General features: G+C 37.6%; 1 protein-coding gene and 1 long non-coding RNA gene across 6 annotated transcripts in view; both read left to right on the top strand.

Moving 5' to 3' along the window:
• LOC124875875 overlaps positions 1-17,570 on the top strand; it is a 412,032-nt gene that overhangs the window by 221,012 nt on the left and 173,450 nt on the right. The window lies entirely within an intron of this gene.
• The window catches only part of LOC124875871 (glutamate receptor 1-like), a 116,355-nt gene continuing 100,210 nt past the window's right edge, over positions 1,426-17,570 (top strand). For all 5 annotated transcript variants that reach the window (XR_007040156.1, XM_047378277.1, XM_047378276.1 and 2 more), the window contains exons 1-2: positions 1,426-1,719; positions 10,217-10,351. Coding sequence is in view for 4 of the 5 variants with exons in the window: in XM_047378277.1 (XP_047234233.1) it covers positions 1,632-1,719; positions 10,217-10,351 (223 nt within the window). In the remaining variant the exon portion in view is untranslated. The remainder of the gene's footprint in view (positions 1,720-10,216; positions 10,352-17,570) is intronic.

Raw genomic sequence — 17,570 nt, 5'->3', positions numbered from 1 at the left:
ATGATTTCTTGCACAGTGCTCCTTGGGATGTTTAAAGCTTGGGGAATCTTTTTGTATCCAAATCCGGCTTTAAACTTCTCCACAACAGTATCTCTGACCTGCCTGGTGTGTTCCTTGGTCTTCATGATGCTCTCTGTGCTTTGAACAGAACCCTGAGACTATCACAGAGCAGGTGCATTTATACAGAGACTTGATTACACACAGGTGGATTCTATTTATCATCATCAGTCATTTGGGACAACATTGGATCATTCAGAGATCCTCACTGAACTTCTGGAGTGAGTTTGCTGCACTGAAAGTAAAGGGGCCGAATAATATTGCGCGCCCCACTTTTCAGTTTTTTATTTGTTAAAAAAAGTTTGACACATCCAATAAATTTCATTCCACTTCATGATTGTGTCCCACTTGTTGTTGATTCTTCACAAAAAATTTGAATTTTATATCTTTATGTTTGAAGCCTGAAATGTAGCAAGAGGTTGAAAAGTTCAAGGGGGCTGAATACTTTCGCAAGGCACTGTATATATCTATATATAGATATATAGATATATATATATGTATATAGATAGATAGATAGATAGATAGATAGATAGATAGATAGATAGATAGATAGATAGATAGATAGATAGATAGATAGATAGATAGATAGATAGATAGATAGATAGATAGATAGATAGATAGATAGATAGATAGATAGATAGATAGATAGATAGATAGATAGATAGATAGATAGATAGATAGATAGATAGATAGATAGATAGATAGATAGATAGATAGATAGATAGATAGATAGATAGATAGATAGATAGATAGATAGATAGATAGATAGATAGTTAACTGACTTTCATCCAAGCCACTTTTAAAGTGGAACTAAACCCCATGTAAAAGAATAACCCGCCCCCAGACAGATTTTGAAAAATGCCACCAAAGTCAGCGGTGCCAAGTGTGGGGATGAGCGGAGGGGCTAAGCGTGGGGTGTGGTCAGGAGGACGAGGGACTGTGGCAGCTAGTTGAGCGACACTGGTAGTTTCGCCATGGATAGATATTTTGAGGTGGAGGATTTTTCACTGCCCTCATCATTGGAGGTTAAGAAAGGCTTTATCTGATATTGGTGGCAGGATTAAAAACAATTATTGCAGTTAATTCAGTTGGACACCTCATGGCCTTTCAAACACTGTTTAATAAGCAATTTCTGCCACAAAATTTGGATTAATGTGTTTAGAACAAAGACTACATGTCAGGAGGTTTGCACCGATTCTGTGAAAAATGCGGTTTTAATTGTTTGTTTAGGCGAGTGTTTGACTTGAGGTGAAATATGTAGATCAAAGGAGGCAGAACATTCATGATCTCAGAGAGAGAGAGAAGGAAGGGGAGGAGAGATGGGAGAGAAAGAGAGGAGGCGAGGATACACAAACAGTGAACAAACAGTGAGAGACTCAGAGCTGACGCGGCAGCAGAGCGCTGCTCCAACTATATGGATAAAAAGGAAACGCTCAGCCAGGGAAGTAGAAAGGGTCGGAGCGGACCGCACAAGTGGCCGGGCTGCGGTGAATCCCAGCCGGCTACGGTGTGAATGGGATTACGCCGGCTGCTCAGGGTCTCTTATCGGTGCTGCAACTGCTGCTGGAGGAAACATGCGCCTGCAGAGTTTTCCGGTACCCCTGCTGCTGCTGCTGACTGGGTTTTGCAGCGGCACAAGTTTTCCAAATAACATTAACATAGGTGAGTCGCAGCTAAATGCACCTGCTCTGGTCTTTTACACTAGTCGTCATTTCAAAAAGAATTAAAAATTAAAAGTTTCACCCATACTTCACGTAGTTTGACACAAAGTAACTATTGAATGCATTAAAACTTATGCAGCTTGTATGTGACGGCATTTTTATATACGGCATTATATTATATTATATTATATTATATTATATTATATTATATTATTCAGTCATTCATTCATTTTCTACCGCTTATTCCATAGTGGGTCACGGGGAAGCTGGTACACCCTGGACAGGTCGCCAGTCCATCGCAGGGCTATATATTATATTATATTATATTATATTATATTATATTATATTGTAAAGCCTAGTATTAATTCACACAATCCTAACACTCAGTGCTGCTTTCGTGAGTAACAGTGCGTTATTCATTATTCACCTGGTTACCAGAATGTCATGCTCTTTTCCTCGGAACAGGCAAAGCAACCCAAAATTTAGAGCATCCCTTCAGATGCTTCTCAGTTCAAAAGTATGTTTAAGTAATGGCACAGCGTTACATCGATTGGTCGTGATCAAAGTTTTTATTCAATCATCACTAATTATAATGTTCTCATTTCCTTTTAGGAACGGATATTTTTTTAGATGGTATTTACCGAGATTCAGCACCATGGACAGGGTCACAGTTGTGAATAGACACAGACAGACCAGTGGGGATTATTTTGATTCTTTAATGATGAAATATTTACAGCTTCACAGATTGTTGATACAATATTATGTAATTAAGTGCATTACGATCAGAATTAATTCGGTTGCATTCTGTTACAGATAATATTGCACTATTAACCATCATTAGTGATGAAGTGGGCCCTGCAAAAAGAATCAGCCATTAACATGAAGTCATAATAATCTTACTTAAATTAATGTTAGTAATATCAGAAAAATATTTTAAATGAGTAAAAGAGATTGATTATTCCAGAGATTAAAAAAAAAAAAATTTATTCATTTTATATTAGTTGTAAGGCGAAAACAGTAACTGGCATTAATCTTACAGGACTGTAAATGACATAATTATTATAATTTCTTTGCAGTATTTTGTGTTATTAATGACACTGTATTTCAAAACAATTTTTTAATAGACTAGTTTATTAAATCTGACTAAACTGGACAAAATTTCAATGTAAATAGAATAGTTTGATTTTCCCGTTAAGCTATCTTGAATGACTTTTATTGAAAAGATGCACATCACAGCTCATCTAAAGTGAAAACACATGCACAAGGTTGAATACTCTGAAGTTTTGAAAGAGCTGAGCTGGAAAATCTAGGAATCAGGTAGTTACTGGAGCATCTGACAGTCAAAACAGTGCTTCATAGAGGCGTTCCTTGAAATAGCTTGTGGTGTTATAGCTGCCGTGACTAGCGTCTAATTATTATTCTCTTTTTGTTGCCCGACCATGACTGCTTCCACTAGTGTCCACTGTTTTTCCTCTTCTCCCTAGAACAGCAATCAGACCATCTGAGCCTTGACAAATAGCACTTCATCTCCATTAAGTGTTGGAGTGGTATCTCTGTCAAATGATTCCGCTGCAACAACAAATTTAATTATTTAACCTTCATCTAATCAGGTGAGACTGGTGATCAAGTTCTCATTTCCGCCAACCTTGTAATTTACAACAAATCCTTCCAATAAGTAATACCTTTGTGAGACGAGTTACTATTAATAATTTTTGATTCCACATTTGCAGAGTGTACCATATTCAAGCCCTCTGTTATTTTTGAAACTGCAATGTGTGTGGTGGGGTAGGATCTCACCCGACAATTTGACTGTAAGTAAGAACAGTGAGTGAATTTCTGCAGACACAGAAATACCTTAGAAATACATTAGTCAGCGTAACCCAAACTTGATGGAGTCCATGAGTCACATTGTGAGTTTGCGTAGGGCACAGTTATACAGTGCAATTTTCTTGCATGATGCATCTTTGCCATATCATAAATTGCAGATTTGACTTCTTTCAGTTGCAGCACACCCTTATCAGATAGAAAAACCTAAATGTACTTTCATAGTGATCTTTAGATCATAATATTCAGTTATCTGACCTGTAAAGTAAAAAACAAAAACCAAATAACAACAAACTGTTACCAGACAGCAACAAAAAACTAATATACCCTCATGTATATCAAAAATATAAAACAAAACTAAATAGTGCTTCTTTTGCAAAGACGATTTCGATGAAGTTGGGTCTTTCTTGGAGCTCAAATAGCATCTGTGACATTTCTTGACACCTGAGCAGCAGGAGAAGTTTCTTAAAAAGTCAGTGTCACTCCTTGGTTAGCAGTAATGTCTGTCTACCAGTCCACATTAAGTCTCCATAGTAACCACCCATTTTTTCTGGCTGATGGCTGATGGTAGGACATGGAGATGGTAGGCCTGAGATGATCTCCGTCGCAGATTTAATATGTTTTAATCAATAAAGATCAATGTGTAGAGTTATTATTCAGCTGATAATGTTTTGATTCCATCAAAGATACAGGTTAATTTGAAATAAAAATAAAATTAATTTAGCAATTCATTATAATCATCACAGAATAAATTAAGTAAAGCTAATAATTTATTATATTTTCTAACTTCAGTAGAAGCCTGATAACATAAAAAGTGTTTTAAAATGTGCCGCATGTTGCCACGGAAAATTAAAATAATATTTTTGTTTTTGGTATTTTCTTACCATTAAAAAAAAAACATTCACGCCCACATATCTGTTAAATCCAGTTTTGGGGGTATTTCCTCAGATTTAGTTTCTGTTTTAGTCAGATTCATCGCTGTGACTCCTGCAGCTGTGGTCTGCAGAGTGGATCATTACTGTGACTCATCAGCCAACCAGCCTGGGCTCCCGCTGCAGTTTGCTCCCAGGTTGGATGCTGATGAGGCATCGTGTTGATTTTTTTTTTTCTGGAGTGAAACTCCCTCCTGCAGTCTGGGCCTGAATACCAAACAGCTTTCAGCACTTTTGGCTCTGGAACGTTCGGTTTCTCCGCATTTTGGTTCTGAATTAGTGAAGCCTTCTGTCACAGCAGATGGCCCACTTCCAGCCTTTTAGAACTCTGGTCCATTCGTTACATACTACTCTTTTAATGTAACATTTCAAAGAATATGACAGAATAATTATTTATTTCTTTATTATAAAGTTAAAAAAATATATACAGTTAGAAAGGAACAGGAAATGTTCACATACTTGAGCATGACACTCTTCAGATTCTGTCACATTGCAAACACAAATTTTATTGTGATTCTTATTGTGAATTTTATGTGATATGGAAACAGTTCAACCCTATGTTGACTCTGGAGGAGCCTTAGAAAGCCAGAGCTCAGGGGGAGGCTCTATCAACAGTACCTGTGTTAGTTGTGCCACACACAAATCTATCCTAAATGGAAGACTGGCTGGAAGAAATCAATAAATGTGGTACTTGCCATGAACATAGCAGACATGTAAAAAAAAATGTGTTCTGGTCATATGACAACAAAATTAAACTTTCTGGAGTTCATGAAAAACGCAAAGTGGCAAAAAGTGACACTGCACATTATACTAAACACACAATCCCCAACTTGAAGGAACAAACTGCATTATTTGAATTTCAACAGTTTTGCACTAGTTTGTGTTCATCTATCTCATATATTCCTTGACAGTCCCTTCACCATGTCAGTTTTCATTGGAATTTGTCAATGTAAACTGGCAAAATGTGCAAAGATTTAAACAACATGAATTTCTTTTGCAACACTCTGAATCCTATGACTTGAAACATGTTTTAATAAAGGATTTGAAGGCAATACATCTGTAGAAATGGTAATAGCAGACTAAAAAGATAAAAACTTTAAGGCCTAATTTGGAAAAAACAATTCCATTGTACTAAAATACAATATTTTAATTTTCAAGTGACATTAAGCTGACCCAAAAATTTATGTATACATAATTTCCAATGAAATTATTTAATTAGAATTTTTTTATTTTGATTGTTTAAAATTTGTCTTTATAAACAATATGTCAATGCAGGATTTTAGCTTTGCTAATTGCATGTTTTTTCTCATTTTGAAATAAAGTAATTTTTTATATATTTTTATGGACTTTATTTTTTTTTCTTCAGTGAGACTATAAACACTTGAGATTTTATTTTGAAAGTGTCAAGCATAGTGTTATTATCTGTTTTAATGATGTGTCCTGCATGCTGAGTTATATTAAAAATCAGCATCTTTTAGTTTTTGAAAAGTGAGAACATCTTTGGAACGGTGGTAAGACCAAAGTTAAACTAAATACCTAGTCTTTGAAAGAAAAAAATTTAGATGTAATATTAGCAGATTGACAAGTTGCCTGAACCTGTCTCATCTTGTCACGGAATGCAGACGAGCAGGCAGCATAACGGTACATAACGGTAAATGAACTGATTTAATAAATGAAACTTACTTCAGAAGGTGGTGGCAAATATAGGCATGGAAAGGCTTTGCATAAACAACAAGAACTGGCAGAAAACAAAGTGACATGATCCGAAATGTTTCCGCGAGGAATGAACAGAACAGAGTGTATATATGGAGCAAGAACCAGGTGAAACAAGGAAACTGATTTGCTTAGTGCAGGTGAACCGAATAAAGTTAATTGACAAACAGGACAGAATACAACGTGACTGGAGCAAAACAGAAATTCAAGGATACTGACTAATAGAAACATAACTAGAAAAACATGAAACTAAAGTATAACCAGATCCAAAAACCTAACTTGACAAAACATGAACTAGAAGACAAAAACTAAAGCATGACCAGGAAAATAATAAACAGAAACATGATTCAAAACCTTAACTGTGAGAAACATCAGGAAAAACCCACAACCAAAAACCAAACAACCCCAAATCATAACAGATCTCCACTGTTGGTTTGTGCATGGACTTTTTAGGCCAAGGGTTTGCTCTTTTAAAGGTGTCTTTTTATGCTCTCACTGAGATTTGATGATCCTTACAGCCACAGCGCCCAACCAGTTCTTAATTATAAATGTCACTGAGCCACAATACATTTAAAACTATGTATGTGAAAAATTAAGCACTGTCATTTGTTGTCAGAGGATTACCAAATGGCAGGAGATAGCAAGGCAACATATTGTTTTGGAACAAACAAACAAATCTTAACCATTAAAAAGGAATAATAACAAAACCAAATCTGTGAAGACAGAGAGAACTAAAGGGTCAATAAAACAAATGTAATGACATAGTGTGTGTACTGTGGAGGGAGATTACTAGCTGCAGGTGGGTGTGCAAGAAATGCAACAGGTTCTATGATGGCAGTCAGGTAGTTTGAAAAACCCATTCAAAATAATACGTACTTTTCCCAAAACACATTTCCTATATCTTGTCAAAGACGATAAAGATGTTATAAAAATGTGGTAGGAAAACATTTGTAAGAATGGAACGAGAATCCAACTACACTAAAGTGGCAGTTAAACTGTGCTTGTTTGAGAAATCTTTGGAAGAGCAGGGAACATCATGCTTAAAGGTCCAAATCAGATTTTCAGATAGAATTAAAGGCCCAGAACAAGAACCTTAGTGATGAGCATATCCATTTTATTAAATTTGCAACTGGAATCAGGCGACCGACTCCACCCTCATGAAGCCCCATGGATGGAATCAACAAGGCAAAATAATCAAAATTATTTAAAGAAGCACAGAAATGGAACATGGAAACATGGAAACCTTCAGCTATGAATGCATTCATGTGGATGTTAGAGATCAAAAAAATAGTTTAAAGAAAAACAAATTTTGTTTTTGCAATGTGTATACGCTTGTGTCACGAGATCCCGGACACAAGCGGCGGAAATGAGCTTCCTCCGTAGGGTGGCCGGACACTCCCTTAGAGATAGGGTGAGGAGCTCGGCCATCCAGGAGGGGCTTGGAGTAGAGCCGCTGCTCCTCCACATCGAGAGGAGCCAGTTGAGGTGGCTCGGGCATCTATACCGGATGCCTCCTGAACGCTTTCCTCGGGAGGTGTTCCAGGCACGTCCCACCAGGAGGAGGCCCAGGGGACGGCCCAGGACACGCTGGAGGGACTATGTCTCTCAGCTGGCCTGGGAACGCCTTGGGCTCCACCCGGAGGAGCTGGAGGAGGTGTCTGGGGAGAGGGACGTCTGGGCGTCTCTGCTGAGTCTGCTGCCCCCGCGACCCGGTCCCGGATAAAGCGGAAGACGACAAGTACAAGTACGAGTACGAGTATATATCATCTCCTTATGTTAGAGGCTGGGAAGAAGCTATCTGGATGGTACACATGCAATTCACTTTATGTATACTGGCAGCTAATTGTATTGTTTTCTTACTGGTATCATCTGATAGAAAAGTAAAATATCCCACTTTTGTTGCTGTCAAAGGAAAATTATAGTGTTCAGATTGTTTCCACAAGACCCTGAAACCTATTATGGTAAGTAAGAGTGAGTGGCAGGCAAATGGTTGAAACAAGAGCCATAAGAGAAGAGGCTTTTAAAATCAATCACTGCCAAACACAGATTTCTTTCTTTTTGCCACAGTGATGAAGCTTGGCTATGGGAGAAATCATGGAGTGAGAGGTCCCTTGTTCTGAATGCCAAAATCTTTGTTGTGCAGTTTTAGAATTCTGTTAGCTCTTTATGTTTAACAAGCAGGTTATCAGACCTTTATATTTGAATTAAAATAAGAAATACCAGTGGTAACCAAACTGTGGGTCGTAGAATGGCAACTCTGGGGTCTAGAGTAGTCTCAAAATCCCAAACATTTTGATGTAATTTCTAAAGACTAGCATAAAAAGTATAATAGTTGATGAGGTATTTTGTGTGGTGATCACAATCTTGTTTAAATGACTTGTGAGCAGAGTTTAAAATGCTTCAACCAGTTCTTGTCAGGGTGTGGGTCTCTTTAACCTACATATAGTTTGTTTAAGGTTGAACATTTTAGAACCACTGAACCAAAACCAAAACAAAAAAAAACACAACCCAAGATAACACAATTAATATTAGGTTAGTTGGCTAAAATTTTACCTTACGAAGAAACAAAGGGAACAGGAACATTACTCTGCCAAATCTTTGTTTTAGTTGCTCAGATTTCCTAAATGTTGATTTCATTTGATGGCCAAAACATTCCTAACCACATTTAACTCATTTGTTTACAAAAGTCAACTTACACACAAAGCTAATAGGATGACATGTTTACTTTCAGTCTGAAAGAAATAACTGACCAGTTATAGAGCACAGCATAACAGAATACAGATAATTGTGAGTTTACTGCATTTGTCACCACTGACAGTAATGGAAAAGGTGGGGGGCTTCCTCCAGGCTCTGTCTTGAAGTTTTGATGTATCTTTCTGTGTCAAGTGCTTAGGAGGAGAAGGTCTCCTAATCACATAGCAGAGCTTGGAAAATACTGCAATAAAAACAATCTTACCAAAGCCCACCTCCACAATGTAAAGCAAAGCTGAAAGGGCTCAGTGAGACCATGAGGAAGGCAGGGACCATCAAGGACCAATGGCAAAGAGGACCAGAGTTTGACAACAGTATAACAAAACTGTTGACCAAATTTCATACCTAAACAAGTAAATGTGAGCTGGTATGACAATAAAAACTCCTTGAATCATTGAAAACAACAGTGTAAATGCTGTAAAAAGAACAACACTGCCAAGAACCTGAAGCTGTAGATGCTTTGAAAGGTGGGACAACAGAAGTTATTCACTCAGGGGAGCTGAATACTAATGCACACCTTACCTTTACAGATTTTCATCTGTTTATTTTAATTAGGCTGAACCTTACAGGATAAATGCTCCTTTTATATTTGTTAAAAATCATGTTTTTGCTGTGATTTTAGGTTTATTTGTAAGTCCAATGATCTGTCAAAGTATCTGTATGCCTCCAAGTTTTTCTCTGGGAGACTTCACTTCACTTGCTTCTTTCTGTTGCACTCCTGTGGGACGCATGCAGAAGCTGGTGTGAAGTTAAAACCCATGGTAGAGCTTCAATTTTTAGAGATCCAAACCTCAGTAGGAAATATCAGGAACTGTTTTCTGCACAAAGTGGAAAAAGTTAGTCAATTTACAGCAGCTGTTTCCACTCTGGAACAATCTTGTTTTTTGTCGCCAGAAACAGCAGTTCAAGTTCAGCAGGTGGAAAGAAGCTTGTCCTCGTCAAAATCTTCCAAACAACACTACAGTGGTACATGCATTCATTTATTTAAGGATGCCTTTAAATTTGTCCATAGCACATAATTTAAAAAATTCCCTTTCCTTTACTCCAGAACATTTGAGCAGCCCAGAAATGTGGAAAGCCATGTTTCTTCTTCCCTCTACTCCACAAATATTCCCTACTTTGTGTCAGTCTGTCCTCCACATTCACCCATTTAAAGGCAGGGATTTCACATTCCCTGTCTCATGGCAAAGAATCTCTGAAATGTATTTATTCCTCTTTTTTATTGGAAATATTTTGCTTTGGGACAGAGCACTTACTGTGTGTCTTTGTATTGAACAGGAGGCCTTTTCCCCACTGGTTCCCATGAGTACGAGGTGTTTCGCTTTGCCCTGGCACAACATCAGGACGTCCCCAAACTGGTGCCACAGGTGGATATGGTGGACACTGGGAGCAGTTTCGCCATGACTTACGCTTGTAAGTTAAGACATTAACAGCTGTACGTGGTGGGGGAAAGGATTCAGAAACTTTTTTTCCCACCATGTTGTCAAACTTCATCCAGTATGGCGGAGGGGGAACAACTCTGGGAAGGCACGCTGCCACTAATTCTTCACTAGCCCATTCAGAGACCTTCGTCTGCTGTTAGGTCATTAAAGATGCATGATTAATGTTCAGGAGTTTAGGATAATATTTACATTAAGACCTCGAATTGTCTGTGAATCTTAACACAGTTTACCCCTGTTGTACTTAAATTTCTGTGGAAATTGCCAGCAATTTAATTAGTTTTTTTATTTTTTCAAACATCAGTAAACAGCATTTATAGACATTGAAAATTTACCTTAGTTTATCTTGTTTAGAAATGTTAACATGCATACATTGTGTACCCCGTGTTACTAACCTTTAATTGTATAAATATAGCTTTTAGTTAGCCTAAATGAAGCCTATCAAAGATGCTTTTTATGTCTTAATAACCCAATACAAGAAAAAAAAGATAGTCTATAAACATATTCTTATTTTTTGTGCTTGCAGACATGATTTTTGCTATTTTTTGTGTCACTAGGCATACAGGAAACAGTTTTCTCAATAATCAAGTCATGATGTTTAGATGTGTCAGTGTTTGGCAGACCTGCTTTAAAGAAATAAATTACCCCAACACCTGCTTATCAGGGTCTGAAAACCTTGTTCCTTAAACACTGTTGTATGTTGAAACAGCCAAACTAAAGGCTGGAGAAAAGTGAGCCTTGACAACAGCACTTATGAATCACTGACACAGACAAACCTTTTGATACAACATTTTAATAAATAATTACATCACTGGCTGAGCAATGACACAGCAGATTTTTATCTAAGGTTACTCTGTATTCAGCTCTGACCAGTAGACCTGCCCCTGTTGAAGAACATCATCCAACAGCATTACCTGTCAATACCATGTTTTACCATATTGATGGTATGTCATGGGGGATTTGCAGTGTGATTTTTCCAATGACTCAAAATTAAATTCAAATTTAATCTAATTTGACCAGAACACATTCTTCCGCATGTTTGCTGTGTCCCCTACATTGCTAGTGGCAAACTGTAAACAGAACTTCAAATGGTGTTGTTTTAACGCAACTATTTGTCTTGTCAAGGCATTCTTCCATTTGAGCTGTGGGTCTCTGCAGCTCCTCCAGAGTTACAATGTGCCTCTTGGTATCTTCTGTCAGTGTTGTCTGCTTACCTTGCATGTCATTTTTTAGGTGAAGCGCTGGGTCTTGGTATGTTTTCAGTTACACCTTACTTTCTATGTGTAAATGAATGAATAATGTTTTACAGGATAACTGTTTTCTCGCAAACCTTTATTTAGGCGTACTAGAATAAGCTGGTCTGAAAACACACTTCCGCATTTTATTTGGTATCAAATTCCTATCTATTGCATATTTATGAACTTTTTTTAGTTTGTCTAAATACATCAAGGATAGTAGTTGTAATGTGACAAAATGTGTAAATATTGTCAATACTTTTTCGAGGCAAAGAATTTTTGATTTATTGGTATAAGGGCCCTTTAACTGTGTGATGGGTAGAATTCTATTGGCATCCTTATCATCAAGCTGTGGCGTGTTTTATATGTTTGGACATCGCTGGTAGCTCCTGAGTGCTTCATGTTTGTGTGCACAAACTAAAAATCCCATCCTTACTTTGTTTGGATTTTCTCTTCTGAGTTTGGTGAAGGGAAAAGAGAGTGGAAAAAAGGCTTAGTTCAGAATAGCAGTGACGAGGACGTGGATCTAACTGAAACTTTGGTTATTTTTGAAGCCGCTCAGGTGTCATCAGGGAAATTTGTTATCTTTCCACTGAGCCTCCGGAGACATTGTGCTATTTTTATATTTTAAGCTTTAGTTAACCACCAAATCCAGCTTGATGCAAACCAGGTGTTATCTATTTTGCTGCGTTCAGGTTGAGTAAGACTCCAGCGCTGCGTGACACCAGCTGTCAGTCCTTTCACCCCACCATTGCTGAGGATAATTCCTGCTAACAGAATCTGGACGTGTCAGCTGCAGCAGCTTGCAGAGAAATGTTTGTTTTCATCCCTCAGAAATCACTGAGAGGACGCGGTCGTGCTGCTCCACTCCAACCATAGAGTCTGTCTCACAGGAAGTAGAGCTCAGTCTGTTTTACATTTCACACAACGGTGGACTGCAGAGGAAACAGCACAGAAAGAGAGGGTTGCTGGACAAAGAGAACAGAAATAATGGGAAAACAGGAAACGAAGGACATTTTTTAGAATAGTAACGTGTCAGATGAGAGAACATTTGTGTCAGCTTAAATAATTGAAAAGAGTGAAAAACAAGTCATTGGTTCTTATTCTGCCTGTTTTGTATGTTGACATACAACAAAAACTCGTTCAAGTTTCAATCCACACTAAATGAGAAAATGATTTAGCTCATTATTATCATTATTATTTGACTTCATCATTTAATATCATTATTTAAGTCATCATTAAAATGTTTAATATTAACTTGTTTCTTGTTGCCAGAAACAGCCGAGCAGTTCAAGTTCAGCAGGTAGAAAGAAGCTTGTTCTCTTCCAAACTGTCCAAAAAATACTACAGTGGTTCATGCATACATTTATTAGAGGATGCCTTTAAATGTGTCCATAGTGCGTAATTAAACAAATTCCTTTTCCTTTACTCCAAAACATTTGAGCAAGCCAATCGATTACAGGAAGTATATTTTATTATCAAACATCATGGTGTTTGGCAATCTTTCAGCGTATGATACTTGTAGATAATCAAAAGAAGGGTGAACAAAGAATGAATGTGGGAGGACACTGATAAGAATCTGAAGGTGGAACAAAATTTGACTTTCCCACAAGACGATTCCAAAAACAGCCATGGAAACTCCTAATTGGTTTTATAGAAAGAAAATAAAGAAAGAATCCAATTGCGAAGCTATGGGAAAAAATAGATCTGAATGCACAGAACCTTCAAGATTTGAAGACAGTTTGTATGGTAGAATGGGTGTCCACGTGTGGTCAAAATCAAACCGAAGCAATGCATGAGGCTAGTTTGTCCACGCAGGAGACATGTTGAAGACGCATCACCAACAAACACTTTTCTACAAAGTATTTAATTCATATCAGTAACCATGTTCAGTAATTATTACCTACTACTTTACTGTTTCACACATAATTTATAGACTCGTTGTACACGTGGTGTTTTAACGGGAGCTGAAATGCATCCAGTTTTGCAGATTCAATTATTCTGTTCTGTTCACTGATTTGTTACGCTGACAGAAAGCCCAGATTTCAGCTTGATGTCAGTCTGGCATTTCTTCCTATGATTATTGTACGTGACTTTTGTTATAGTTCCAATATTATATTGTTTTACTGTACATATAAGCTTGGATGAGAGAATGATTATCCAGTCAGGTCCACTTGTACAACTAAAATTTTCCATAAGAGCATCTTTTAACTTCCTAAAAACAAAACTGTCGAATTGTTTTGTGTTTAAACCATGAAAATGTAGCAGGTCCTGTTCAAGAAGATGTTTGTTAGTGTGCTTGAGTTCTGCCAAAACCCCAAAATAATAAATAAATAAATAATGAGATGCTCTCATTCAGAGCACGGTTCACACTCTGAGCTTAGAGCAGAATAAATCCAGTCACTTCATCTTTGTCTTCGGAACCAGAAACAGAAGATATTCATCTCCTGTTTTTTTTTTTTCGCTATTTATTGCAAAGTCTCTGCACCAGTTAGTTCAAAGAAACAAATTATTTAGTGGCATGCAGTGACCTCTGAGTGACGCTCAATTTATCTAATTACTTTCTAAAACATTTGCAGACAAACTCTGGTTCCTATTTTTCCGGCTGCTGCTGTATGAAAGAAGTCATCTGTTTAACTCATCAAGCTGCCTTCAAAGGAAATGTCAGTGCAGTCGGTCTTTTCCGCATTTTGGGTGTTTTCACTGCAGAAGATACATATTTTTTGCACCAAAACAAATCTTCTGACTGGTCCAGAGAGCGGTCCGTCTGATGTAACAACATCAACAATTAGGAATTCACATACAGTGGCTGTGATAAGTTTCCTTCCACTGATGTGCACAAATGCAACATTTACTTTGGGATTGTAAAGATTTACTTGGATTTGCTTCAGGATGGATCAATCAGACAACTTTTTTTTTGAAAACAAGAACAAGTTGTAGTCAATTTTGGTTTTTCTCTTTTTACACTGGGTCAACATTGTACATACAGGCTGAATATGTACATATATACAGATTAGGTTAAATGCAGAGGTGGGTAAAGTGTTCAAAAAGTTTACTCAAGTAAAAGTAGAGTGGGCATAAATCCACTTCAGTAAAAGTTGTAAAGTACTTTCGTTATAACCCACTCAAGTAGTGAGTAACTACTGAATGCCAATTTGAGGGATTAAATAGCATCATGCAAATGTATTTGAAAGAAACTAATAAAACTTTTAATCAGTTTGAAAATACATTGTTATGAATAAAACACACATAAAAAATATCAGTCAAATCAATTCAGCAACAAATCACCTGTCTTTTGCAAAACTTTGTTTTTAATGCGTACATTTTATGCCCTGGCATGTTCATTGTTGTTGATGAGTGTTTTCTTTATGGTTTCTTTATGGTTTTTTACGGTAAACTGTGCAGTTTGACAGACTAGACTGGTTTCCCCCAGTAGGGCTGCTTTTGAACACGTTGGGCTGGGAAAAAAAAAAAAGCTTTGGGTGGGTTCTTAAAACTTGGGCTGCTTTTCACAAAATTTGGAGGGTTCTTAGAAATTATTCATGGAAAATTCTATCAAAATAGCTGTCATTGTGTGGCAGAAATATCAAAATGTTGTTTCTTTTTACTTATATCAATTGTTCAGTTTTTTTAAAAAAGAGAATCTGTCAAACTTGACATTATCAATTAATGATGGTCATTGTTTAATCAACTTTCACTGTGAAATTATATTTCAATTTTAAACATCCAAAATGCTGTTAAGAGATCATCTAATATACAGTGAGGTGCGACCTTTTCTTTGTTAAGCTTTGACTTAATGTTGAGAGACAGCATCATGCTGAAGGGGGTAAAATCCAAAAGAAATCCAAGCTAAAACCAAAACATACACAGGCATTTTTGGGGGCAGGTGCTCAAGCCATCCATTGCCAAATTTATTTATAAAATTCTAATAAAAAACAGGATATATTTAGGTTTGTTTAGCCTCGTTTTTCCAGGCACTATGCTGCAAAATTTGTAAATGAAATAAATCAATGTTCTGCTTTGCATTGTAATCAATAGAGCGTCTACATAACTTGACTGTTTTCTGACAGAGATGAAACCTTACACTAATACAGGTCCTTCTCACAATATGCTAATATTTTAAGTTCATTATTTTCCATAATGTCATGATGAAAATTTAACATTCATATATTTTAGATTCATTGCACACTAACTGAAATATTTCAGGTCTTTTATTGTCTTAATACGGATGATTTTGGCATACAGCTCATGAAAACCCAAAATTCCTATCTCACAAAATTAGCATATCATTAAAAGGGTCTCTAAACGAGCTATGAACCTAATCATCTGAATCAACGAGTTAACTCTAAACACCTGCAAAAGATTCCTGAGGCCTTTAAAACTCCCAGCCTGGTTCATCACTCAAAACCCCAATCATGGGTAAGACTGCCGACCTGACTGCTGTCCAGAAGGCCACTATTGACACCCTCAAGCAAGAGGGTAAGACACAGAAAGAAATTTCTGAACGAATAGGCTGTTCCCAGAGTGCTGTATCAAGGCACCTCAGTGGGAAGTCTGTGGGAAGGAAAAAGTGTGGCAGAAAACGCTGCACAACGAGAAGAGGTGACCGGACCCTGAGGAAGATTGTGGAGAAGGGCCGATTCCAGACCTTGGTGGACCTGCGGAAGCAGTGGACTGAGTCTGGAGTAGAAACATCCAGAGCCACCGTGCACAGGCGTGTGCAGGAAATGGGCTACAGGTGCCGCATTCCCCAGGTCAAGCCACTTTTGAACCAGAAACAGCGGCAGAAGCGCCTGACCTGGGCTACAGAGAAGCAGCACTGGACTGTTGCTCAGTGGTCCAAAGTACTTTTTTCGGATGAAAGCAAATTCTGCATGTCATTCGGAAATCAAGGTGCCAGAGTCTGGAGGAAGACTGGGGAGAAGGAAATGCCAAAATGCCAGAAGTCCAGTGTCAAGTACCCACAGTCAGTGATGGTCTGGGGTGCCGTGTCAGCTGCTGGTGTTGGTCCACTGTGTTTTATCAAGGGCAGGGTCAATGCAGCTAGCTATCAGGAGATTTTGGAGCACTTCATGCTTCCATCTGCTGAAAAGCTTTATGGAGATGAAGATTTCATTTTTCAGCACCACCTGGCACCTGCTCACAGTGCCAAAACCACTGGTAAATGGTTTACTGACCATGGTATCACTGTGCTCAATTGGCCTGCCAACTCTCCTGACCTGAACCCCATAGAGAATCTGTGGGATATTGTGAAGAGAACGTTGAGAGACTCAAGACCCAACACTCTGGATGAGCTAAAGGCCGCTATCGAAGCATCCTGGGCCTCCATAAGACCTCAGCAGTGCCACAGGCTGATTGCCTCCATGCCACGCCGCATTGAAGCAGTCATTTCTGCAAAAGGATTCCCGACCAAGTATTGAGTGCATAACTGTACATGATTATTTGAAGGTTGACGTTTTTTGTATTAAAAACACTTTTCTTTTATTGTTCGGATGAAATATGCTAATTTTGTGAGATAGGAATTTTGGGTTTTCATGAGCTGTATGCCAAAATCATCCGTATTAAGACAATAAAAGACCTGAAATATTTCAGTTAGTGTGCAATGAATCTAAAATATATGAATGTTAAATTTTCATCATGACATTATGGAAAATAATGAACTTTATCACAATATGCTAATATTTTGAGAAGGACCTGTATAACCATTACCAGTATAAATATATCTCATTACACTTTCATGTAGCTCAACCAAAGACCTTTCATTTCACAAACCTATTGTTAATGTTAACATTGGGTTTATTATTATGCTAATAAAATCAAACAGACAGCTAAGTAACATGTTCCTATTTATTTATCATTTATTATTTGCTGCTCTACATCATAGAGCATTTTATTTAGCCTTTGACATGTCTTAGCCTGTACGTCTGTGAGTAAAAGTGACTTTTACCTACACAGAAC

Source organism: Girardinichthys multiradiatus, chromosome 11 (assembly GCF_021462225.1).
Source record: "Girardinichthys multiradiatus isolate DD_20200921_A chromosome 11, DD_fGirMul_XY1, whole genome shotgun sequence".
NCBI classification, from domain to species: Eukaryota; Metazoa; Chordata; class Actinopteri; order Cyprinodontiformes; family Goodeidae; genus Girardinichthys; species Girardinichthys multiradiatus.
This window is presented reverse-complemented; position numbering and strand designations above follow the sequence as displayed.